General features: G+C 38.6%; 1 protein-coding gene across 1 annotated transcript; it reads right to left on the bottom strand.

Moving 5' to 3' along the window:
• Positions 1-28,000, bottom strand: wls.L (wntless Wnt ligand secretion mediator L homeolog). Its single transcript, NM_001096484.1, is given in 12 exon segments — positions 1-784; positions 1,835-1,988; positions 2,282-2,365; positions 3,687-3,830; positions 6,813-6,876; positions 8,021-8,118; positions 8,215-8,383; positions 8,688-8,824; positions 10,349-10,510; positions 10,842-10,966; positions 15,856-16,128; positions 27,742-28,000. Coding segments are annotated over 12 exon segments (1,626 nt in total). The 5' UTR covers positions 27,848-28,000; the 3' UTR covers positions 1-674.

The following is a 28,000-nucleotide window of genomic DNA, read 5'->3' as shown; positions in this document are numbered from 1 at the left end:
TACAAAAACAAAACAATTTTATTGCTTATTAGATATTGCATCTGAAAAAGGCAGCATGTTTGCATGTTAGTATATAGTGTTCCCAATGAAATAAGTTCTACATACAGAAATTCTTAGACGCGGGGGGGGGGGGGGACACAATGATCCATATTTCTTAACAAAACATCTCACCAATATGCAGCCAATAACATAGCTCCAAATATATCAACAAAAAGTGATTTTTTTGTTTGTTTTTCAAGGGAAATTAATGACCAGAACTTTTATTTATCTCAAAAAGGAATATAAAAAGAATATATACTGTAGTTGCAAGCAACGCATTAAAGTTTTTTTTGGGCAGGCGAGACATTAAAGTTTGTTTTGTTTGCCTGATAAAATGAACTCTTGATATTGGCAAGTTTGTTTTGATAAAATGTGACCCACAGTTTCCATTGAGCAGCAGTGAAAAAGTCGTAGATTCCTAAGTGTGAAAAAGCACTCTTCCACCAACTTTATATATTTATATATGTATAAAAAAAAACAAAGCTACAGTACAAATAAATGCCATGCCACTCCTCTAACAAAAGAGAAATTGAGCTATAAATATGGTATTTGTATAGAAGGCTATTCTGTAACAGGTAATAGTGGGATATATAAACTAGAATGTCTACATATTAATCCCACTCTATGACTGGGGGTTACTCCTGGGCCTCCTTGCCAGCCAGCCGATACAACTCAGTAGGTCCATCGATATGGGTGATTGTGGTTGTCAGCTGAAGTTCCTCTCCACTGCTCATTCCAGCACCATCTGCAATACAAGCAACATGATTATCACTGGGCTCACCAAAAAGGGGCAGAACCAACATTCAGGCCTCCAAAACCAAAATCTATCCTATACTGTCTTTTCTGTTTTTCTTCCTTTTCATTTCATTTTCATGGATTTAACAGTGAACCCGGTAACTAAAATACTTTTTGCATTTCTTGTCTTTCTATTTATGTTCTCTCCTATTTCTCTTTCAATCTGTTGTTCAAACTCATGTCTAGCTGCTAGTCAGGTATCTGCTAAAATTCCAGACTGAAGAGCTGCTAAACAGCTTGAAGACCAACTGCAAATCGCTATAGAATGAACAATAATAATGTCACAAAACAAATGAGGCCTCACATAACCATCTGTCATGCTCTGTTTATAGACGCTATGGTGCTGGGTATCAGAATAAGTTTCAGTCCTAAAAATCACACCACTGCCTTCTTGACAATCCTTAGCATGTGCAAGGTGCCAATATACTGCTGTGATAAACGGGAAAAATACCTCGGTGTGGGAGTCCGGTTTGCCAGTCCACACAGGGCAATATAGGTTCCAGGATTTTGCCCGGGTTCCCAAGGCACTCTCAAAAGTTGCTTGAAAAAAATTGTCCCGTAAACCACCGATTATAAAAATAATAAAGTTTTTATCAAATAAAAATCAAATAATAATCAAATTCATACCTTTCCAGTCTAAAAAGACACCTATCACCAAGTACCGGAGGGTATAAAAATGCGTAAGATGGATCATCTGAGGGTCAGTAAGTACCAATTTTTATTATGCTAACTTAATAAAAACCTTTTGATTTTTATAATCGGTGGTTTACGGGACAATTTTTTCAAGCAGCCAATATATCGCTGGCCACATACAGAGGTAATTGCCTGCATGCAAACAATTACATGTCCTCCATTCTACCAGATTATACTGTAGGAACATGACTATAGACTGCTTTCACCTGTACAGCTTGGACATGGAAGCAGACTTTGCTACCTAGTAAGGTACTCACTGTTGCAAATTACTCAATATACTGTATTTTAGGAATATAAAACACGTTACCATTAGACTGGCCATCTCCATAGTGCTTGTGTGAAGGAGCATAAAGGAACATGAGAGCAAAGACATAAAGATTCCACATGCCATAGATCCCAGTAAAGAAGGCACTATTCAGCTCAATGCTCAAGTCACCCAATTTCCAGTTGCCTTCAGTAATCTGTAATAATGCAAGTAAAGTTATGAACAACAAACAGAACAGACTTGCCGTCAAAAACAAAATACAACAACTATAATATCCATTATAAGCTTTACTGGTACAGAAGGTATTTCAATTTTAACTAAAGGGCTAGATACTGTGTATGTATGGCACAGACAATAAGGAATATTTCCACATATGGAATATATTGTTTTTAAAATCACTTAAAATTCAAAACACATTTAGAAGAAAAAGGGAAAAGCAAAGCATATATTGAGGCAGGGTCAAGAGCTCTCTTATAAACATGCACTTACCTGAGTAGTAATGAAAAAGACTACCGTTAAAGCAGCACAAGCCAATGTGATGATCATCAGGAATTTGAAGCGGAATATCAAACCCTGAATCAAAGTACAAAAAACAGAATCAAATTTAAAAAAATTAAATTCTGCATGTGGTACGGCGTGTCAAATGGCAGAAGTGGCTATACCTTTTTCAAAGAAAGAGACAATAACACCCAGTGTTACTTCAAGTAGGTGTTCGCCTGTGTTTCAGAGTAGGATTTCCCCCGCATATAGTTAGTGTTTTAATTCACACAATATAGGAAAAGAAATGTTCATTCAGAACCCCAGCACAAACTGGCCTGCATACCTCAGAAATCTGTTTTTGACAGTGCCTCAGCCACTATTAGTTAACGTTATCCGGAAAATTTACGAATACTTTACAGTCTTTGGAGGGATTTTTTTTTTTTATTTGCTCTTCCAAAACTGCATACAGTCAATTACGCCTCATACTTTCTACAGAGGGCTCACTCAAAGCCCCTTTTATTTTCCATATCTACTGTGTCTCAGGAGACTCTGGGAGAAATATACCTTCCCTCCAGGGTTCTTCCATTCACTGTGCCATGGTATTTTACAATGTTAGAATAACCTTTGCATTTTGTGTATGCGCTTTTCAAACACCAGCTATCCTACAAGATATTTCATAAAATCAGTAACATTTGTTAGTACTCAGTTGATACTCTATCCAAATACTGTATCAAATGCTTTGGCAAAGTCTAAGCAGAGTAAAGAGGTTTGGCAATCACAGAGATAAGCACATTTGAATACCATCCGGTTCTGGACTTTAAAGGAACAGTTCAGTGTGAAAATACAAACTGTGTAAAAAGATGGGCTGCGCAAAATTAAAAATGTTTCTAATATATTTAGTTAGGTAAAAATGTAATGTATAAAGGCTGGAGTGACTGAATGTCTAACATAATAGCCAGAACACTACTTCCTGCTTTGCGGCTCTCTTGGTTTCCACTGATTGGTTACCAGGCAAAGGGAGCCAATCAGCCACAAGGGTCATAACTGTTGCTTTTGAATCTGACCGGAATATTGAGGATTAATGGCAAACTCAAAAAAACAGTTATTTCCATGTGGCCCCCATTAAAGTCGCTGACTAACTCAGAATTAGAGAGCTGAAAAGCAGAAAGCTGTGTTCTGGTTATTATGTTACATATCCAGTCACTCCAGCCTTTATACATTACATTTTTGGCTAACTATATTAGAAACATTTTTAATTTTGCACAGCCAATTAACCAAGTTTTTACTTTTTACAAAACACCACAACAATACAACTGGGGCCTTGAGATAATATAATAGCCATTACAAGCAATGTTATACTTTCCATACATGTATAAATAAATATGAAAAGGGGCACACGCATAACTTTACTGACCTCATAGTGCAGTCTCCGGGCTTTGCTCATTGCTGGTAAATTTGACCGTTTTCCACTAATGTTTCTGAAGACTTGATATACCATGAAGCACAAAAACAAGAAATAAAGGCACGCACAAATTCCTGCTACAATAATGAATGCCATCTGATTATACGAGTTAAAGCATAAATACACGACTGGATTAGACCTTAGAAAACAGCAGAGATGTACTGAGGACTACTAACTGGAATTCAAATGACCAACACGTGCAACTTTAAGGGGTAGTTTAACCCTTTAAGTGCCAGCAGAATGGGGGGGGGATTTTTAGTTTATGTAGGAAAATTATACATTGTTTTTTTTCAGGAGAACCTGAGCTTTCTAAATCTGCAAGAGTTTTTCCAAAAAGTCTCATGTCTCACGAACATGCCAATACCAGATATGTATAGTTTTAGAGATTTCCGATTTGCCGGCAGCAGATTACCAAATTTTCAAAACACTACAGCAGAATACGGTATACGTAAGATTCCAAAGCCAAAACCCCTGGAACAGTGGGTTTACCCTAGGAAACCAAATATTTCTGAAAAGTACACATTCTGTAAAATCCAAATTGTGTAACCATGTCTTTCTGCACCTAATTACCAAACATCAAAGCTGTTCTGAACATAGTTGTTTTTATAAAAATGCATGAAAATTTTGAAAAATCACCTCAGAACTTTCACTTTGCAAGTTCATATCTCCACAAAGCATTAAGCACCAAGAAAAAACATCCTAAATATGAATGCCAGGGTTCCACTGAACAGTTTGATGCCCATTGTGCGTAAGATTACCAAATCATCTGACTCTTAGAGACCCCAAAATGAACTTAGTGCATACATATTTCATGGCATATAGTTCTACTACCAAAATAAATATTGCCTGATTTATTTGGGGTATAAGCAGTAAATTAGTAAGTCAACCCCAGAAAACCATATATTTTCCAAAACTTCACATTATGACAAATCCAAAGTTGGTAAATACGCCTTTCTACAGCAAACAACCAAACTGCAAGACTATGACAAGCATCGTGTTTTTTATGAGATTTTTGAAAATTATCACAAAGCTTGCAATTTACTCAATTATACATCCAGATTCGGTAAGGTACCAGCATACAACACCCTAAATAAGCATGCCAGAGGTCCACTGAACAGTTTAATGCATATAATTCCCAAACTATGTGGCGTACAGAGTCCAACAAATGAAAATAGCACATATAATATTTTTTTATGTCTGACACTGTGTCTGCTGTAATATAAGCACCCAGTATGTGCATTATGTGATATAAGACAAGTGAACACCTACACAGAGCCAAATATGCAATAAAATGACTAAAAATGCAATACAATGGCTGAAAAAGCTTTCAAATCAGCAAAAATTGTAATATAATTACCGAAATAACATACAAAAGTATTGCATGATGCAGAACAAAAAAAATCCAGAAAATTGTGTAAGTGTGCATGCACATCTGCAAGTATGTACGAGTGCTGGGAATTTGTGGGAACCTCCCAATCCTCCAAAAATGTATGTGTGTATGTACAAGTGTAAATGCAAGTGTGTATTAGTGGGGGAAAAAGTGTGTGTTTGTGTGTATGACACTAACCAGGGGTGTGCAGGCTGGAAATCTGACTGTAGGACAAAGTAGACAGCCAGGATAAAAAAAAAGTGCACCATACTGCAGGAGGGTCAGGGGCCGTGCTGAGGGGGGGTCCAGGAAGTAGAGGCCGCAGCAGACACGTAGTTTCCACATGCTTGCTGCAGCCTAGGGGACCCTGGGCAATCGTGCCCCAGGGACCACTCGTTACCCCGCTCTGCTCATTGTCTAGGGGCAGGGGAACGAGCAGGTCATGAGGGAGCAGCTTCTCCCCTCACAGACCCAAAAGCGCAACACAACATAGTGTGGCACTTCGGTACTTTTATCCAAAGAAATTAGATTCTCCTTTCTGTGCCACTTAAAGTGTTAAAAAATGCTGTCTCTATTATTGCCAAAATAAGTATTTTGGCAATAGAGATAATTTAATAAAAAGTGCGCCTTTCAAAAGAAGCACTCTCACTGAAGACCACATGAGGAAGAGTCAGGGCAGCGTAACCTTCTGATATTGGACATGCTCCTAACTCACTAGAAAAGCATTACTTATTCCTTTAAGTACAGATCTACAAGGCACCCAAATTAATTAAAAAAAAAAAAAGTTCTTAAAAAGTTGATGTCATCCATCAAAAAAAGGGAATTCATATAACTGGAACAGGCAGAGCAAAGGTTAAACATTTTATTATACAAGAAAGTGAAGTGTGTCAGTTCTTCCCCTTGGCAGCAATATCTAGCTGTTGCAAAGCACTTAACTTACGTAAAGAAGTGTTACTGGAGATGCCATGTAAAAGGATGAAATATTAAATACATTAAGCACACTTGCATGATTCAAGACAAGAGTTGTCAATTTTGCTCTGCTGGTGTGAAAACCCTGAATGGGGGGGGGGGGGCAACATATTGGTGTGTTTAAGAAAAGGAACAGTTCTATACTGTATATGCCCAGAATAATATGTGATTTGTGTATATAGTTGCCCCAGAATCAAGAAAATAATGGTTATAAATGCAACTGTATAAAAACACCCAGGATATCAGTATGAGATCTGACCAATAAGAATAATCACATGCTTTATATCTCCTATATGTACAAAGAATCAAATGGAATTTTCATAAGCATGGTCAACAATTCTTTACAGGACAATTATCTGAAAAATTAAAAAGGAAATAAAGCCGATGACTTATATGGACAATATATTTCTATATATTTTGTATCCATGCAGAAGCTCCATTAATAATAAGCCCCAGAAACTTTCTATTCACTCTCCAACACAACACAAAGCTGGTTAAACTGAATTATGATACACCTATTTTAAGGGAAGCATGGACAGAATGTTTAACAGGAACCCAGCACCCCCCCCCAATTCAATAGGAGTATAATTTAGGAGTATAATTTATACACATGTTCTTCAACATAGAATATAAGTTTATGACAATAGACTCAGACTTGTCAATATATGATGTTCCCTTGCATTCAGACGAATAAAAGCCAGAATGAACATGCCAGCATAGAAACAGTTTAAGAAGGATACAGCAATTTCTGCTCCTACATCTGTTGTCCAAATGCTGTAGAATGGGTTCTTCAACTGTACTCCTCTGGGTAAGGGAGAGGAAGCAAATAAATATATTCAATTACAGAAACACAAAACCAAACAAATCTCAGTATAAGTTAACTTTATATTTTAACATGACATAATTGGTCAGTTGTCTAAGAGCAACTCAGACTCTAAGAGCGACTAAAAAATACAAATTGAAAATGAATGTAAATTTCAAAAGTGCTCAGAGAACAGGGCAACCAGATCATCTGAATATTAACGACACGTGTAGAAAATACAGGGCCATATGTATTGGAATTGCAACATGCTTTTATTAAAGGTGTGCCTGAATTTTTTTTGAAAGTGATCTGTTAATTTTGTCAGAGGTGTACTCGGAGTACGTTTACACCAATTAATTTTTTTTTTTTGTTAAAGGGGTTGTTCACTTTTGAGTTAACTTTTAGTATAATGTAGAGTGTGAAATTCTGAGACAATTTACAATTTTCATTTTTTATAATTTGTGGTTTTTGAGTAATTTAGTGATTAATTCAGCAGCTTTCCATTTTGCTATTTTGCTAGGGTCCTAATTACCCTAGCAACCATACATTGATTTGAATGAGAAACTGGGATATTCATATGAGAGGGTCTGAATAGAAAGAAGAGTAATACAATGTTGCAATAACAATAAATGTGTAGCCTCACAGACAGTTTATTTTTAGATTGGGTCAGTGACCCCATTCAAAAGCAAAAAATGAAAAAAAAAAAAAATGAAAAGTTGCTTAGAATTAGCCATTCTATAACATACTAAAAGTTAACTTAAAGGTAAACCAATTTTCTAAAAGTTCCCCTTTCAATGCTATCCCATCTGCTGGTGGTATTTAATACGGGCAGTCTTTTATTCTTTTGTACAAAATCCTTTTTTGTTAATTTCTTGGCATTTGATGCATCTACATCAACAATAGTCTCTAATTTTATCAGTTTCGAAAGCGCTATATGTGTGAGGAAATCTTAAGTATTAGAAAAACGGTAATAAACAGAAGACTGAAAGCAACTGAAAAAAGTAATTGATGGCATGCTGTATTAAAATACACATTTTGTGAAGGTGAATATATTCATTGGAAGGCAGTGAGTGTGGAGAAGTTACTGTGTTACAGATATTTCTGTTTTAGGGGAACAGAAAGAGGCAGGTGGAAGAAATGTGTTACCTTTCACACATATCAAATATAAAGAGACAGCAAGATCCAAAAGCAATTGGCCCAACTTGTTTCCAGTAGATAGAGATTCGATTTCTTTCAGCCTGATCCTGACACAAGAAAAAAAAAAAAAAATACAAGTTATATATTTTACTACACTTATTAAGTTTCTACCATTGTTATTTAGTCTCATGTATGAAACCAACCATCATGTGCTCGCCACAAAAGATAATCCAGAAGGACAGCAGCATCGCATAGAAAATCCCTTGACGAATATCTCCAAATAGCAGCATCCAGGTCCAGTCATATCCGATGGAGAACCACTCAACAGGAATGTTAATGAAAGTCATTGAAAAGCCTAAAGCAAAAATGACTCTGGGAACAAAAAATTTAAGTCAGTGGTCACTACGCTGTTTGGACTTTGAAGTAAGTTGGCTGCAAAATACACATTGCTTTAACACAGAGGGTGCTGAGGATGTGGCACATGTATCCAAGGACACAAAGAAATAATTTTGCACTCTACTTTTCCTTTTAGGATGTCACAAGTAGAAACCATAAACAACAATTTGTTTGACCTTGTAGGTGTACTAAACTGCCTCTCAAATAGGGGAAAGAGGCTAAATATTGCTACGTGTCCAGGGGTATCTTAAAGAAATGTTAGCAGTTTTATGTCACTTACTTCTCCAGGAGAACAGGTGATCGAGTCATCATAGTAATTCTTCTCCAATACCAAATCATAATAATAATTATACATGGCGTGAGGAATGTTTTCATAGCAAACCAAACCATTGTAAAGCCTCCATTCTGGAAGATACTCTAAAAAATTAGAAAGGGAACATATTAAGCCATGTGTATAATTAAAAACCATTTACTAATGTTACATTTAGTAGATATTCCAGATTAGGCAAAGATGTACCAAATAGTATTTCAGTTTCACTGAATGTATATACAAGTCTTTTATTCTGCATTCAGTTTGTAATCACAGTGGCTTTCTAACAGTCAAAATTCCGGTATTTTCAATATCCAGGATCACCCTGCAAGTTATTAATACTTTCCAAATATTCACCAAATGAGGTTTTATTTATACTCTCAGTGCTTATGCTCATTCATATCTATTATTTATTATCCTTTATCTTTATTGTATAATCTATATAAAATCACTTGCACAGTGGTTTATAGAGATTGTTCAGCATTCACATCTGTCCCTCTCCTGTGGAGTTTACAATCCCATTTCCCTATTACCATCACAATAGGGTCCGATTCATGAGTAGAAAATGTACCTGTCTATATGTTTTTGTCGTGTGGGAGGAAACTTATACAGACACAGGATGAACATACAAACTCCTTGCAGATTGTGCCCAGGTTAGAATCAACCTAAGTACCCCAGCTCTACAAGGTGGCATTCCCAATGCTGCCCTCATCTGTAACTATCATACAGACTAGTGATGTTCGGGCCGGCTCGATACCTGCAGGTTCGGGCCGACCTTGCACTTTTCTTTGCGGGTGCGGGTTAAGCCATCAAATGCCGGCTGCATCTTTAATAGACGCTGCGCCTGCTCGTCGGCACAGGTCTATAAAAGCAACCTGGAAGTCGCATACGGGCGGGTCAGGGTCGGGGAAATCCCGACCTGCACATCACTAATACAGACAGATTGTTTTTGTTTTGGCCATTGCCAACAAATAGAAACACTAATACACAAAAGAACTCTATGATTACATATTCTACACCACTTCAAAATGGAACAAAAGTGGAGGGAGGGATTGGATAAATGTCAGCCTGAGCAGGAACGGGGGTCTATCTGTGGCATTATGTAGGTCTATGTCTCTCTAGGTCTCAATAGTCTAGACTGGGGGTCCACAAACTTTTTATAAAGGCATGACCCACATTCAAATTTATTTTGAATTTAAGAGTTGGGGAGCAATACAGGCATGAAAAAAAAACTGACAGGGAGCACCATATAAGGGCTGTGATTAGCTATTTGGTAGCAGCATGTGGACTGGCAGCCTTCCTGAGGCTCTGTTTGGTAGGGCACATGGTCTTTATGCCTCAAAAACGTGCCAAGCCTGGAATTCAAAACATTAGCATGGAAACTGTAATGAAACTTCTTACTGAGAAAGTATGCAACCTTCAGGCAAGCCTTTAATGTGGCATGTGCGCAATTAAAATTTGCAATGCAATAACTGTGTAAAGAAGACTATTACACATTAATTATTAATTTATATTCCGCAATTTTTTCCCCCAGTAAGAGACAAAAAAGCCTCTCACGAATTCGAAGAATGGTTGGTTCTGCTAACATGAGGGTGTTTATAAACCATTGGTCAATAACTGCTTTTACATACCACAACATGCATATCTCTTATTTCTCCAATTCCTATATTCATTTTCTGCCGTTCATTGACAGGGAGTCGAATATTAAAAAGGTAATATTTATGTGACACGCTTCCAAGTTCCATGAGGGGAATCACGTCACAGTCATAATGGCGGCCTTCATTTGCTACAGTCTGTAATGAAAAGGACAAGACAATATGGACTGGATCATTTCTCAAAACATTCTGAAAGAAAAATCAATAGACAAGCGCTATGGTTTGCCAAAAACAAAAACTTAATTCAAGAGATGGTGGTCGACGTTGTGAAAGTTCTAATCCATCTTGTTTACATAGGTCTGCTCATTATACACATACATACAATAGGTAATCAATTCACAATTGAGCACAACAACAAGTTTTAATTACAAGTTAGCCACTTAAACCTAATAAGTACAGACACATTCAGACACAAAAATTAAATGGTATTTTCCACGTGTAGGGCATATCTGCTGTGATACTCACTCACCTTGTCGACAGGAAGTATACAGTTTAATTTCCTCTGTTCCACTGAACGGGCCAATTCTTTCCACTCTTCCTTTAGGTCATCACGGTATGCCACAGCCACATCAAGAGTTACCATAGAATGATCTTCTAAAATAAATAGAGATATCAAGTATATTATACAGTAGATGGCACATGAGGGCGTTTTATTGATAGGTTGATCAAGATGTCAAATCCACCTGGTAAAACGCAATAATGTAATAGAGTGAAGTTGCCTTGGAAGGAAAATTTGCATGATTACTATATGTTTTATTATCGCAATTTAGATTTATCCTGGCAATGAAAAAAAAACTTTCATAGCTAAGCATGTCCTTGAGTTTAGAACTACAAAAAAAACATCATGAGAGCAGTGTTTTATAAGTAAGTCTTTGTGTGCTGCGACCATATGCCTATGAATAAGTGCCTGTGGGTGCCAAACGCTTAAGGTGGAGTATCAATTGGTCGGTATGCCTACTTTTTAATATTTATGCTGAATAAAGAGTGACTTTTTAACTTTGAGAGAATTGATTTGGAATATATCTTTGGATTTTTGACTTGGGTGCCCTTTTGAGTTGGGGGCTATATTCCAGCATCTTTTGGCCCTTTCTTGACAGGCCTTTATAGACTGCAGCAGCTGAGTAAGAATTGTTTTTTGCAACCATGAAAAGACTAACTTCTTTTGTCCAGAATTCAGACTCTTAGGGGCCGATTCACTAAGGGTCGAATATTGAGGGTTAATTAACCCTCGATATTCGACTAGGAATTAAAATACTTCGACTTCGAATATAGAAGTAGAAGGATTTAGCGCAGATAGTTCGATCGAACGATCCAAGGATAATTCGTTCGATTCGAAGGATTTTAATCCAACGATCAAAGGAATATCCTTCGATCAAAAAAAGTTAGGCAAGCCTATGGGGACCTTCCCCATAGGCTAACATTGACTTCGGTAGCTTTTAGATGGCGAACTAGGGGGGTTGAAGTTTTTTTTAAAGAGACAGTACTATCGAATGGTCGAATAGTCGAACGATTTTTACTACGAATCCTTCGATTCGAAGTCGTAGTCGAAGTAGCCCATTCGATGGTCGAAGTAGCCCAAAAAAACCTTCGAAATTCTAAGTTTTTTTTACTTCGAATCCTTCACTCGAAGTTAGTGAATCGGCCCCTTAGTAAATTCAGAATCCACAGAGCTTGTGTCAAATAAACTTTTACTCAAGTGGTCTCCAGCAAGTGAATTTCCATGACATGGTGAGAAAGTATCTTCAGGCACAATTGCTCGATTGTACTTACTTTTATAAAAATGCTGTGCTAAGAAAAAAATCCCTTCAAATAGGTGGGAGAAGTAGTAGTGTATCCCTGTTTTTTGTATTAATATTAAGACTTTTCCAATTACTTTCTATTTGTGAAAGTTTTTCTATATTGAAGTCTAAAGTTTCATTTACCTTCTTTATGTCTTTCTGAAGCAGCTCTGGGGAGGGGGGGCACCGACTCTGTAACTGTTCTAAATTGATACATTTAGTTTATCCCCTAAATGCCTTCCTGCCGCTAGAATGTAAATAGCCGGTGGGAAGGCACTTGTAGCGCTTCGTTTTCCAAAGTCGCCTCACAAGGAATCTTCGGTCGACTTCGGAAAACGAAGCACTCCCTACTGCCATCCTGCCGGCGATTTACATTATAGCAGGCGACTAATCTCCCCAGATTCTTAGTGTGTGTTCAACTTCCAACACTATTTTCAGTTCAGTTGGTTTCAGATTGTTCACCAACAATAAAGACTTTTTCCAATTACTTTCTATGTTCTATTTGTGACTGTTTTTCTAATATTGATGTGTAAATTGTTGTTTTTTACCTTCTAAAGCAGCTCTGGGAGGGGGGTCGCCGACCCTGTAAACTGTTCTTAATTGATACATTTGTTATCTTTGTCCCTGTTGAGCAGAATCCATGACTTTCATTAAAAGCAGCTGTTAGAATTGATACAATAGTTGCTAATATTCCAGAGATACTGCTGAGAAATGTCTCAACTAATTGTTTCAACTAAATGTAGCAAATTGTAATAGTTCAGATGTTCCTGGATCACTCAGTTGCCAGACTGAAACTCCATGAACATTAAACTTTAAACTTAAATTTTGGAAAAACCGTTAAAAATAATTTGAAAAAATATTTATTTCTGGTGAACAGATTAAAGTGTTTGGAAGGTGAAGAACCCCTTCCTTCTTCTTTAAACTTGAGACTTTCTCCCCATACTAAATATCAGACAGTTGAGTATATGAGATACAGAAAGGACAGGTGCACTTCCTGTTTGTGTGCACTTGCTATTAGGAATGGCACAGGAAAGAACAATATCTAGCAGTGAAAAGCAGGAAGAGTGTGAAAAGGGAGAGTGAGGGAAATGTACCGGAGATTTTCCATTATGCATTTCTGTAAGTGTAAATAGGCAACTGTGATGCGTTGTTTCAATGCAGTTTGCTTTTTTTGTGCATATGTGATGCACGTGTTTTGTCAATATATTTTCCTTTATCAGATCTTTGAAACTGAGTGATAAAAATGTCCTTATCAGGCTGCAGCTCCTCAGCTCCTAAACATTCCAGAGTCGAGCAGCTGTGTTTTTATTGGCGGTAATTCAATATCATTTAACACAGTAAGCGCTTATCGAGTTCAACTAATGAACAAGGCTTATGTGCAGATGACGCAATTTTCTATTTAAGGAGGCGGCTACTTTCATCATGTCAGCCAAATACAAGACAAGAAATAGAACTATACAATATCATGGACGTATTAGGACAGATATTTACATAGATTTTTGTATTAATTGTATATGGTGCAGATAGCTACACTGTGCTTTTCAGAGATTTGTCCTTTATTTTTGTATTGCCCCCAGTGATGCTTATTAAGTTCCCTATCACATGCACACTAAACACACCCAACTAGCACCAATTTTATTACAAGCTACTAGCTACTTTGTCTGGTTTTGGATTGTGTGGGCAAACCCATGTAGGGAAAACCTACAAACTCCATGCAGATAGTGCCCAGATAAGAACTGAAATTAGGATCCCAGCCATAAAATAAAAAACACAAAAGCCCACAAGGAAACAATGGCAATCATTATACCAACAACTCTATACTGGCATTTTATAATTCTGTTGTGTTTAAAGAACAGAGGACTCACCTTAAGGCTAATGCCACACTAGGAAAAAAGCAGGCCTAGAATCAGCAGCAAAACTGGCATCAAATTTCATTTGTCCTCCCCTCTGAACCACTGCATGGCTGGGGTGCAGGCACACATGGTGGATTTTGTCACGAAATGTGAGGATTTGCATCTTCGCACCTAAATCCCCCACATGTGCCTGTCCCCTGGCCGATTCATTGGTTCCGAGTGCAGGCAAGGAAGAAAGTTAATGCCAGGGTTGGGGGTGATTGCCGGGCTGCACAAACTCGTGTGTACTATAAATGGGCAGTCTACCTTTAGGTTGTTACAGAATATGCTGTTTTTGGGAGGAACTCCACGATGCGGCTGGAGCTGACACTCACCCTGCGTTTTCATCAGACAGTCGGATAAATGTAGATCTTACCTGAGATTTCTCCTTAACTTCCTGTTATCTTCAGAACATCCGACACTTTGCATGTGTTTCGTAGCATGGCGACGTGTCGGCTCCAGCCGCATTGTGGAGTTCCTCCCTTAAGCAACTTTCCAGATAGTCTCCAATTTTTTTATTCTTTTATAGTTAGTTTGTTTTTTTTTTTTTAAAGAAAAATTTCTTCCTCTTCTGTTTTTAAATAGGGGTCGCTAACCCAACCAGCGAATAAAGGATTGTTCTATGAGGCAACCATTTTAAGTTACATTTTTTTTCAAGCTCTTTCAAATTAATCTTCAAGTATCTAATTCAAACCACTGCCTGGTTACCACAGTAAACTGGACCCTAGCAAGCTGGCAAATATCATATTCAGGTATGGGACCATTTATCAAGAATGCTCAAGACCTGGTGTTTTCCAAATAATTGATGTTTCTGCAATTTGGATCCTACTACCTTAAGTCTACTACAAATATTGTTATTGCAACTTTTTATTACAAATTTTTCTATTCAGGTTCTCTCCTATTAATATTTCAGTCTTTTATTCAAATAAATGCATGGTTGCTAGGGTAATGTAGACCCTAGCAATCAGCTGAAATCGCAAACTGGAGATCTGCTAAATAAAAATCTAAATAACTCCACATATAAGAAAACATGAAGAACAATTGCAGATTGTCTCAGAATATCACTCCCTACATTATATTAAAAGTTAACTCAAAAGTGAACAACCCCTTTAATGGTTAAATGTGCAGTAAAGTTAAAATCAATTTGGGTTACCAATAGTAATGTGCGGTCCGGCCAAATACCTGCGGGTGGGTTTGGGCAGACCTTGTGAAGCCGCTTGCAGGTCTGCTTGCTCTCCCTGGCTGTGACCTTAAACTGCCAGCTTCAGACTTCCAGTTTTCTAGGAGCATGTCTGCCCGTCCCTTTTGGGACATCATTGGCAGGGCGGGTTGATAAAAGGGAAGCCGGGTGTGGGTTCGGGTCCATTCAAGCTTTTCTCGACACATACATCACTAGTTACCAAGTTGTTGGGCATCTTCCAGTGGTTCAAGTTGCTTACATTCTACTCACGGACAATGGTTGAGCTTGCTGAGCAGCCTTCCAGCCACCTCTCCCTCAGACTTCCATAAGCACATGTACACCACACATTTTTTTGAGAATTCTGTAATGTACAAGCACCCTCTTAGAACAGGCAGGGGGGCTAATGAACGAAACAAGATGGCGACGTGGTGCTCAATAAACTGTTTGGTATGGTTTTTTTTTTTAAGGATGAGGAGCCTCTGTGATTTTAGATTTTCTTCTCTTTTAAAATATTTTAAAGGTACAGTGACCCAAAATATGGAAAAAGCGCTTGACCAGAAAGCCCCAGGTACCAAGCATTTTCGATAATAGATGCCATACCTGTACAGGGTTATACTGTAAAGTGAGACTTACCTATGTAATTGTTCAACTTAAAGGCAATGTCCAACTGTAGGACGACTAGCATAAACTGGAACCAGGGGCTCATCTCAAACTGGCTGTTGGGAATATGGGCAGCAAACACTATATCATTGGCTTCAATCAGACGGTTTGCAGCCTCATCAAAACTTTGAATACTTTTGCATGGTTCTGTCCCCCAGGGCATAAGCCACTTGGAGCTGCGATGACTTTTCCGTACATCAATACATTTCATTGCAACAGGATTTACGTACGTCGTTGGCTTTGGAGCTGCAACAGAAACAGAAATAAATTAGCAATACATTAAAAAGGTCTTCAGGATGGCAGTGCACTCTAAGACTGACCTTGCATGGACTTTAAGTTCTACAGCATGAAGGTTTTGAACCTAAACACACACACAAAAGTCATCTTGTTTGGTTTGAAATGTAGGTTGTGAGGATCTCACTGTGTATGGCCACCTTTTAAGTGCAACTAAAATGGATGCAAATATTTCATGCATTGACGGCATTCATTCAAAGTTACTTGCATACATAGATACTCCATACATTAAGGACCAACACAGTATCCGATTTATAAAAACAAGCATCCACAATTGTATCTGTTAAAATACATCTGCACAAATTAGTGTGGAGCCACAATGGCTCTGGAATTGTGTGCAAAAGCAATGCATTTTGGGCAAGAAAATGATGGAGATTGGCACTTTGCTCTGCATCTGTAAATGACCCTTCTAGTCAACACATCAGGTGAGAGATTTTAGCAAAAACATTATACATCATACCTTCCATAGTGCACCTTTAAGTGCAATCCAAAGGTCAAATGCCATTCATGACTCACTACATACCAACAGGATCAAAGCCAAAATTTAAGACTTGAGACTTTTAAACTGAGCTTCACACAAAACTCATAAAATGCATAACAGATAAAAAGTAACATTCAATGCCTTTTTACAGCAAAGAAGTATAAAAGTTTATTTATAAAATGTGCAGATTTGCATGTACAGTATACATTAGAAGAGAAATGCATTTTACCTTTACAAAGAAACACAGACAGTTTTAATTGGCCAATGACCCTGGTCTTGTACCAAAATAAAGGGTTTGTGAAATCTCAATGACTACACCGATTAAAGCCTGCCTCTCACTATCTTCATGCTGCAACCCAGACACAGAGAGATCATTCTGCCTTTGTGCTCAGATGACCTCCTCTTGCGAGGATTCAGCACTGGCCAGTGCACACGCACAATAGGGATTTGCTTCATTACTCTAACCAGCAGTGGGACAGAAATAAACAAGCCAATTTACCAGGTAGGGGGTACACCATATCTATAACTTTTAATATACACAGTACCAGCCACTGCAAAACCTTATTATGGATTCATATGAAAAATAAGTTTTATGCTGCAATAAGTGCTCAGGAAAAGCACTTTTCCTGAACTTACCAAGAGTATAAAAGTACAGTCTAATGGCCATGCTGCCTAGTTATTTTCATTTACCCCCATGTAGCTGGCTTAGCATCCTCAAGAAGATAATCAATATCAAGATAAATAAAAATGGATAAAGAAAACAGATAATTATAATAGACTATTAATGCTCTCAGAGAGTCAAGGGAAGGGGTTTTAGGTACCCTAAATAATAATCGTGCTTTCTAAGAATAATACAGAATTTTACAAAGTGAATGGTTACAGACAATGTGAATGTTATACATAGGGTTGCCTTTTCTGGTAAAAAATACCGGCCCTCCTACATATTTATCTTTTTTCCCTATTAATAACATTGGGATTAACCATAATTTTTACAGGCCAAGCTGTAACCCTAGTTATATAGCGTATTTGTATATAGCGGTTGAATATAAATACCATTTTCTATCACCAATTTTTACATTATAAGGCTTTGTAACACTGACATATTTACGTGGAGAAGCCTGCTTAGTTAGTAAAATTATAGCATACACACATAGAAGCATCTCTTCAGGCTCAATTAATCTGGCAGTGAGCATTTCTCACCCTGAAAATGCCTCAGAACTGGAACATCAGGTGTCCCTAGGTCAAGGAACTAGGATGTAGCATGGGGTAGTCTCAGGTACTTTTGCAATGGAATCACCCCATACGCTGATCAATATTGTACATCGAGGAAATTTTCCAGCACATGCAGCACTGGTATAATGACTGATATTCAGAGATATCACTCAGGATCCTCTGTACATGTACCTAATTGTATCCCAACATGTATGGAAAACTTTAGAATAAGGCAGAACAAAACTGGTATCCCTTCTGTCATTAGTAGGAATGTACCAAAAGCTCGACCTGCCTGAACCCACACCAGCCTTCCCCCCAGATTTATAGACCCACGCACAGATTTACAAGGTGAAGTAATATTATATTATAAATTCTAGTAGTGTGGTCTATTATAATACATAGGAAAACTGTAAAAACACACAGGACACTATGGTAGATGGCCTTCCCTTATTTCATAACTTTCTGGATAATGATCTTCCGGATAACTGATCCCCCATCTATAATTCCCTAAAACGTTCAGACAACACACATGCAGTAGAGTAAATTTCCTTAGGAGACTTACTAACCTACCAGTATGTTATTTATACAGAGGAAGGAAAGCATGGCCCTTTATAACAATTTTCTTAAAAACAGATTAAGTTACACAACTTCATAACAGACTACATGAAAATGATATAAAGTTCAATTAAACTTCCTTTTCTGTAATGGGTTTACACAATGCTATAGCAGTGGCTATAGTCCTACATGAAACAAAACACACATTGGAGAACGTCAGGGTTTATTAAAAGCATAGTTTGGTTGGGTAGTAACACTTCTAAAGTATGGGCTACATGCCTTAACTAGCAGAAAGTGTAACAAAGCCAGGTATTCCGGACATCTCTCTATGTTAGAAGCATTCCAAGGATGGGTATGCAAAGACCTCAGATTCTATTCCGGTCAAAAATGCTGACCAGACCAGGAAACTAAAACCAGTGGCCAAGCAGGTAGTAGGCTATAATAGGCGGATGCATCATAGGTAAAAGGAAAATATGCCTTTAGTTAAAAACAATATATTATTGGCTGTATCACAAGGGACCGCTTGGGCGACAGCTGCCCTCGTCTTGGTGTGATCACACACTGAAATCAAAAGAAAAACACGTCTTTACTTAAGTCCACCATCTACCCTGTGTGCATCAGAGATATTGCCAACTTGCACGGCAATGTATGAATTACATCAGGGAGACGTGAGGACAAGTAATAAATTACAGGATACTGGTATAGTAAATACATTTAGGGGCAGATTTATCAAGGGTCGAATTTTGAGGGTTAATAAACCCTCGAATTCGACCCTTGAAGTAAAATCCTTCGAATTCGAAGGATTTTACCGTAAAAGCTTCGAACGATCGAATAAAAATCGTTCGCTCGAACCATAAAATCGTTCGAATCGAACGATTTTAAGCGACCAAAATGATTTTTATTCAACCAAAAAATAAAAAGCTTAGAAAAGTGCTGGGGAAGGTCCTCATAGGCTAACATTGGACTTCGAAGTATGAAGTCGAAGTTTTTTTTAAAGAGACAGTACTTCGATTATCGAATGGTCAAATAGTCGAATGATTTTTACTTCGAATCATTCGATTGAATTTGACCAATTCGATGGTCGAAGTACCCAAAAAATTACTTCGAAATTCAATTTTTTTTTTATTTGAATTATTCACTCAAGCTTAGTAAATCTGCCCCATAATGAATGTAAACATTTCCTCCATAAGACCACGAACGAGGCCATGTATTTAATTTCCATGTTCCGTGCAGCCGTGCAGGGGCGGAACTACCGGGGGGGCAGAGGGTGAGAGTGGGCCAGGGCTCGCACCCCCTCAGGGCCCCCCGGCAGTCCGCGCGCCGCTTCGTGGTGCATATTCCCGGGCCAGTTCCGGATGTATGGAGGGGGGCGGGGGCCCGGCTGCGCGTCCTGCGCCAGGGCCCACCCCCCTCTAGTTCCGTTTCTGCAGCCGTGACTTCTTACATGTATACAAAACAGATTTCTTTCTTGACAAAACCCTAATAAAGGGGGATTACACCCAAATAGATCTTCTGACAATTTTTAGTAATTGCAATTTTCTTTAAAAAGACCAAATCTCCCAATACATACGGCAAAGCTAGACTAGGGTGTTCCTTGCAATGTGGAGATCTAATTCAGGATGGCCTGGATTACTGTCACAGGGAGGTCAGGGTCACTTCTGTTGCATTAAAAGGTCAGAAACACAAAGTTTGCTGTAACAAAAGCAGATTATAAAGAATAGATCAGGAACTCATTATGCCTGAAAATGTTCCATGTGCTACCGTGTTTAATTGCAATATTGCAACAGAAAATCAGTACCCTTCTGAAAAAAAGGTCAATACTGTACAACAGCTATTAGAAGCTATTGAATTGTTCTAGGAATGGAACTCAAAGCATGTGTATTGTATATACATATTATATATATATATGTTACATATGCACACTAGTGGTGCAAATGAAGGTCCCACCAGTGCATCAACACTACATGGCATGACAAATGCACTAAGCTAAAATCAGATTATAAAAGTGAGCTAGAATTAGGTTTTACAGTCAGTGATGCAGAAAGCTTCACTTGACGTAGACAATTACAAAAGAATGAATCAGGGTGGTTAGTGATGAAGCATGACGCTAAACAATAAAGTAATGCATTTTACCCATAAAAAAAACCGACATACTGAACACATTACAGCTCCACGGTGACTAGTTCCTTTCTAAGAAACTCTCATGGCTATCTTGCTTGTGCTATATGGCAAATGTCAAGCGTAGGCCACAGCTACACATGCGGAAAATCCATTCAGCCTAAACTTAATGAAAGAAAGCAGAAAACAAAATGAAAAACATACCCAAGTATGTTCTGTACTGGTCAACTAAATCCAGCTCTTTCAATAGAAATGAAAGAGCTGGGATACTGGCTCATCTGAGGTTGGTAGAAAAATCCCAATAGAGGTCGCTATGAAACTGGTTGTGAGCACTCCAATTCCTGAGCCTTACATGCTTACACACCTGACCTTCTTGCATTGTTGGCAACCAAGTTAGGCACATGCATAGATGCCATTTTAATCAATTAATTCAGAGTTTTATAATTGATAATCTTTAGCTCTGTAATAATAAAACAGTACTTTGTACTTCATCCCAACTAAAATATAATTAATCCTGATTAGAGGCAAAACAATCCTACTGGGTTCATTTAATATTTAAATAAATTTTAAGTAGACTTAATGTATGGAGATCCAAATTACAGAAAGATCCCATTTCCTGAAAACCCCAGGTCCTAAGCATTCTGCATAATAGGTGCCATACCTGCTTCAGAAAGTGAAAGCAGTATGTTTTTTCCACCTGCTATTATATAACCACAATTATTGGTGGTTAGAAAACTATAGACATTTCAATGTAACTGGTAGCTCAGATTTATCGCATACGACAAAACAAGCCGTGTGCCATTTCATACAATTGTTGTCCGTCAATTAATGCCCACAGGCCCGGATTTGTGGAAAGGCCACCTAGGCCCGGGCCTAGGGCAGCAGGATTTTAGGGGGGCGGCATGCTACCCAACCACACCCCCACATTGGTTCAAAAACACTGGGGATGCGCTGGAGATACAATAATTTTTTAAATCCTCATTGCTCTGGTTCAGATTATGAAAATTTGCACGAATAAAGGGGAGGGGACAGGGGCGACAAACGGCAGTGGGCCTAGGGGCGCCCACTATGTAAATCCGGCCCTGAATGCCCAGTGCATCATCTCATTTGTTATTTTTCCCAACTTTAATGCCACAGCTTAATTCTGAATGTTAGTTATAGTTCATGGTATTAAAACATAAGATCGATATTCTAACGCCGTATAACAAAAAAACAACCCTGAAAGTGTATGGCCAGCTTTAAACGCCAACATATATTAACAATATCAGGAAAACATCAGCATAACACAGCATGCTGGATAAACCCTGAATTGTTTTATTTTGTGAAATGCAGTGTCCAGCATGATGCAAGATGGCCAACCCTCCAAACCAAGCGCCACGTTTAATTCTTTTCAAGAGGTTTTGGATGTGCTGGAGATTCCCATAATATTTAACATCAGTATCCCATTCACCACAGTTGGACAGACACAAGACTCGGATTTAACCAGCTGGCGCCTCTGTTGCGGTCTTGTCATGACCACCCTCCTCTCCTCTCAAAAAAAGCAAACTGGTGATATGTTTTATAGAGATGAAAAGGAACTAGAAAGCAGAGAAACACAATTCAGTTCTATAAATATATTTTCTTCTATAGAAGTTTTACACAAACTTATGGTCTCAAAAAAAGGAGTCAGGGATGCGCGAAACATCAAACTAATAAATTTGCACATTTCTTGTTTAATAAGGCTCCCGAGTGCACCTTTGTCTTCCTATGTACATAGAATGACATAAAATAGTTTTAAATGAGTCTGTCTATACATGTGTACAGTTATCAACTCTGCTTCTTCAGCACTCCCCATGGGCCTGTCTTTCTTTACATGAAATGAGATGGAGAGAAAGAGGGGTAAATTAGTTTTAATTTTTTTAATGTTGTATATAAAAAGAAAAAAGATAAACCCTATATAATAAAAGAAACAAGATTTCTGACTATTGCTAAACACACTGCCGAGAAAGCCATATTTATTTGCTTAATTTTGTAGAGGGTCAGATTGCTTGAGGCTTTGTGTAAATCATTTCTTACTTAGCATATTAAAAAAGTGGCCTCCCAAAGCAGAAGTGTTTCCTCTTTTAAGTGCTGGCACACTCATCCCTATGAAATGCACCAATGACAATAAAAAAAAACAAAAACAAAAAAAAACAAATTGGATTGAACCGCACTGATAGTCAACCTTGCACTCCACAGAAATCACAGAATCGAATTGTCAACTTTCAGCTGTTGAAGAAATGTGGAGATTTGCTGATCAGCATTAGAAGAGGAGCCCTATGTTGGCAATGCCAGTTATACAACATGTAGGGATGCACCAAATCCAGGATTCGGCCTTTCAGCAAGATTTGGATTCGGCCGAACGGAATCTGAATACTAATTTGCATATGCAAATTAAGATTTAGATTCGGTTCGGTATTCGACCAAATCTTTCGTGAAGGATTCAGCCATTACATGGAAACTTTGCATTCTGGGGTGGCTTGTGTCACAAATAGGAAAATACAAATAGTAAAATGCATTATAGGAAACAAAAGTTTCTTGCCCTATACGTATTGTATGAGCACATGGGACACTCAAAGAACTGGAAGAAGTGATCCAGTAAACAGTTGGCCCATGTTTTATAACAGATTAACACTTGGACGAGAAGCACAGAGTGCAGCATCTAACATAACAGAGTGCTGTTCAAGTTCAGCCAAAGTACCAACATATTCGGCAACGCTTGACAATAAATGGGTGTATACAACTAACATACAGATTACATCCAAAAATACAACGATAAGTGATAGATGGTCCTGCCCAAAAGAGTTTACAATCTAAAAAAAAAAAAGACCACTCCCATCAGTACAAGTGGCACTCTGACAAATCCTTTTATTGGGAAAACCCTCATATATATTAAAGGGGTGGTTCACCTTCAAAAAAAACTAGTTGGTTTCAGATAAATCACCAGAAATAACGACTTTTTCCAATGACTTACTATTTTCTATGTGTCACCGTTTTTCTAATATTTTAATGTATAGTGTCATTCTTCACTTTCTGAAGCAGCTCTGGTGGGGGGGGTCGCCGACCCTGTAAACTGTTCTAAATGGATACATTTATTTGATACATTGCTTATCTTTGTCCCTGCTGAGCAGAATCTCTGGGTTTCATTACAGGCAGCTGTTAGAATTGATACAATTGTTGCCAATACTCCAGAGATGCTGCTGAAAAATGTATCAACTAAATGTTGCAAAATTTTAACAGTTTGAGAGTTTGCGTCTGAATTACTGAGCTGCCAGACTGAAACACCAGCGACATTCAACTTTAAGCTTAGATTTTGGAAAAACAGTAAAAAAATAAATAATGTAAAGTAATTGAAAAAAGTCTTTGTTTCTGGGGAACAATCTAAAAAACAACTGATTTGAAAAACGTGTTTGGAAGATGAACAACCCCTTAATATATTGAGTTTGACTCTCAATTCCTTTCAAAGTTGGGCAGATCTTTACATGCCCAATGTACAGTTTGTTAAAGGGATACTGTCATGGGAAAAAAAAAAATTTCAAAATGAATCAGTTAATAGTGCTGCTCCAGCAGAATTCTGCACTGAAATACATTTCTCAAAAGGGCAAACAGATTTTTTTATATTCAATTTTGAAATCTGACATGGGGCTAGACATATTGTCAATTTCCCAGCTGCCCCAAGTCATGTGACTTGTGCTCTGATAAACTTCAATCACTCTTTACTGCTGTACTGCAAGTTGGAGTGATATCACCCCCTCCCTCCCCCCCCCAGCAGCCAAACAAAAGAACAATGGGAAGGTACAAGATAACAGCTCCCTAACACAAGATAACAGCTGCCTGGTAGATCTAAGAACAACACGCAATAGTAAAAACCCATGTCTCACTGAGACACATTCAGTTACATTGAGAAGGAAAAACAACAGCCTGCCAGAAAGCATTTCTCTCCTAAAGTGCAGGCACAAGTCACATGACCAGGGGCAGCTGGGAAATTGGCAATATGTCTAGCCCCCTGTCAGATTTCTAAATTGAATATAAAAAAATCTGTTTGCTCTTTTGAGAAATGGATTTCAGTGCAGAATTCTGCTGGAGCAGCACTATTAACTGATTCATTTTGAAAAAAATTTTTTTTCCCATGACAGTATCCCTTTAAATACATGTATTTATAATTAGTATTATACACTGTTTATAAGTAAAGAATATATAGTTGACTAGACAATGAGTTTATTTTAATAAAAAAAACCACCAACAGGGAGCATCTCCTTAAAAAAAAGTCCACTTTTATTTGGAAGCACTGAGTGTTAACAGCATTTGAAAGGCAAGCCCAGACTGGCAATCTGTGGGTTCTGGCAAATGCTAGAGGGGTTGCTGTTAGATGCCATAGACATTTAAATTATTGAGCTGATGGGGGTGGTTTGTGTTCCTGAAATGCCAGGGCCTATTTTGATTCGCAGTCCAGACCTGTTGAAGGTTAATATATCAGGATATTAAATCACATTACAAACGCATTATTAGTAGTGTTTGCCTTGTAATGATTTCCCTTAAAGGGGTGGTTAATCTTCACAATTAAGTTTGTCAATTAATTCATGAGCAAATTAATAATTTTTCTAAAATACATTCATCAGCAAAAATTAAAGGTTACAAATTTAACTAACCCGAAATAGGCGACTCTACCACAGTAAAATCTGCTCAGGCTGTGTTCGGCTACACCGCTCCTCCCCCCTCCCTTCAGTGTTCATTGCGTCATCTGTACCAGTCCAACGAACCTGCTACGCTAACTACTCGTAGCTGGACTGGCTGGTTAGCAAAGCCAATGAACAGCTGTTTGTTAAATTCGTTTAGAAGGCGCAGGAGTGTGAGCACAAAGCACTTGAAGCAGCCCTAGCACACAGTGCCAATGACGCAATGAGCACTGAAGGGAGGGGGGGAGGACCGAGGAGCGGTGTCGCCGAACCCTTATGAAAGACACAGGCAGATTTTACTGTGGTAGTCGCCTATTTCGGGTTAGTTAACTCTGTAACCTTTCATTTTTGCTGATGAATGTATATTAGAAAATGACTAATATGTGCCCATGAATTAATTGACACACTTTATTGTGATGGTGAAAGAGTGTTAAAGTGATAACTGAGTGCAATTATCTGCATATTTGTGTTTATACATGAATGGGAGCTGCCATACTCCATACCTCAGCAGAGCCATTCTGTATAGACATCAAATATCTGAGAGAAGATACTGTGGGGCAGATTCCCTAAAGAGCAAAGTGACTAACGGCAACGAAAATTCGACAGCGTGACGTCATTCCGGAAACTTTGGCGATTTACTAACGGGCGCAGGCATCACTTCGCTAGCGATGTTTCACATTCTAATGCAAAGCCAATTTCCGCTCTGGCGAATGGACGTAACTCCGCAAATTCACTAAGATGCGGATTTTACTGAACGTTACCTCATTTGCCAGACTTGCCTTCGCCACCTCAGACCATGAAAAGTGCAATGGAGTGTATAGGACTTCCTCAATTTTTGGTCCAAAAAAAAAAAAAGCTGGCATCTTTTCCTTTTTTCTGATTGATAGCCTGCAAAGGTCTGTAATTTTTTTTTTTTGAGTAACCGGGTTCCCCCCTCCATTTTCTAACATATGAAACATAAACTATACACTTGGCTCATGTGTAGGGCATTATAACAACTCTATTTTATTTATAAAGGTTCCCTGCACTTGTGTAATGTAATGTATTTGCTGCAACATATACGTCCATGTAACTTTATAATTTGCCGCCGTATGCAAATTAGGCAACGCTAGCGTATCTTTGCTTTGATTGCCGAAGTAACGATAGCAAAAATTCACCAGCGGTCGGCGCCCTGGATGCAACTTCACACTTTAGTGAATTGGCGTTGTATTAGTAAATTTACGCCTGGTGAAGTGTTGTGATGGCTGCGAACCCAGCGAATTTTCGAAGGTTAGGGATTTTCCCCTATGTACTTTCTGATTCTCCAATAATAGCAATCAAGTCGAGAGCAAAGCTGCCCATGGATACAAAGATATAGTCATATGAAATTAAATTTGCTTGCGTGTGACCGTGTGGAGTCTCCCGACATTTTTTGTACTGTGGTGATCCGTCATTTAGTTGATCAGACAGGTTAAAAGATTTATGTAAAGGTGGCCATACACGGGCAGATAAAGCTGCCGATATCGGTCGTTTGGACCAATTTGACAGCTTATCTGCCCGTGTATGGGGACTTCCGATGGGTCTTCCCGATCGATATCTGGCGTATCTTTTTCCTTCTTATTTAATCTGAATGGTTAATTGTAGATAGGGTTGCCACCTTTTCTGGAAAAAAATACAGGCCTCCCTATATAGTTATATTTTTTCCCTATTAATAACATTGGGATCAACCATCATTTTTACCGACCAGGCCAGTAGGATACTGGCCAGGTTGCAACCCTTATTGTAGATCGCTAGACTGAAGGATCATTCATTGCACTAAGAATAAAATCTGTTTAAATGTAAATATGGAGTAAAAGAATGTTATGAACACACAACAAAACCATGCACACAAATGTAATTGTATATTTAAGATAATGTAAAGTAAACTCTGGTTATAAAATGAGTATATATTTCGCCTTAAACAGCAGAGTTATAGTCTCTATGTGCAAACAGTGGCCCTGGTTGTTGCAGAAGTACATGCACATCAGTTGCAGTTTGCAAGTATTGGAGGGCCAATGGCTGGACCCCCTGCAAAACCGAAGCAATGCATTCACACCCCCCCCCCCCCTTTGATGTCGACATTCCATAGGGCCAGATCAGGGAGGAGGGGTATCCAGCCTGAATGCAATCACGGGCCGACACTATCGCTGAAGCTTCTTGAAAAAAAGTTCCGCATTATTTGGCGACTTTCTTTGTTCCCCCCGAAGCCCAGCTGCTGGGACACTACACAGTGCACCCAAACTATAATGCCCAGGTTACTATGAACAGGCCAGGCCACACACAAAGGGAATCCGAACTTCCTTTCCCACCTTCCAAGCAATAAACTGTCGTGGGCTCGAATCCCTGGACGTCACTAGCCGAGATATTAGATCACACCAGCAGCAGGGAGGCTGCAATAAGTACTACTGAGTCTGGGAAGGAATAAAGTAAAAGTAGCCAAGGAAAACAAGTGCGCGGGGAGAAAAAGTTTTGCTTGAGAACACTTACCAATCAGCCCCCCGACGAGGAATGCCAGCACTTGTAAGAGTAGTAGCGCGACTCCTACCATGCACAGCTTCTTGGTGCTCATGTTCTCAATGATAGCCCCAGCCATACTGTATGTGTCAGTACAATCCCAAATCCACAAGACAAAAAAAAAAGGTTCCCGAGCTGCGCCCGGAGAGAGACTTCTATCCTGAGCCCCAACTCACACGCACCGATCAGTTCCCTACAGGTTTATAGGAGAAGCTGCCGCAACCTCGCCGTC

The sequence above is a fragment of the Xenopus laevis genome, chromosome 4L (genome assembly GCF_017654675.1).
Source record: "Xenopus laevis strain J_2021 chromosome 4L, Xenopus_laevis_v10.1, whole genome shotgun sequence".
NCBI classification, from domain to species: domain Eukaryota; kingdom Metazoa; phylum Chordata; class Amphibia; order Anura; family Pipidae; genus Xenopus; species Xenopus laevis.
This window is presented reverse-complemented; position numbering and strand designations above follow the sequence as displayed.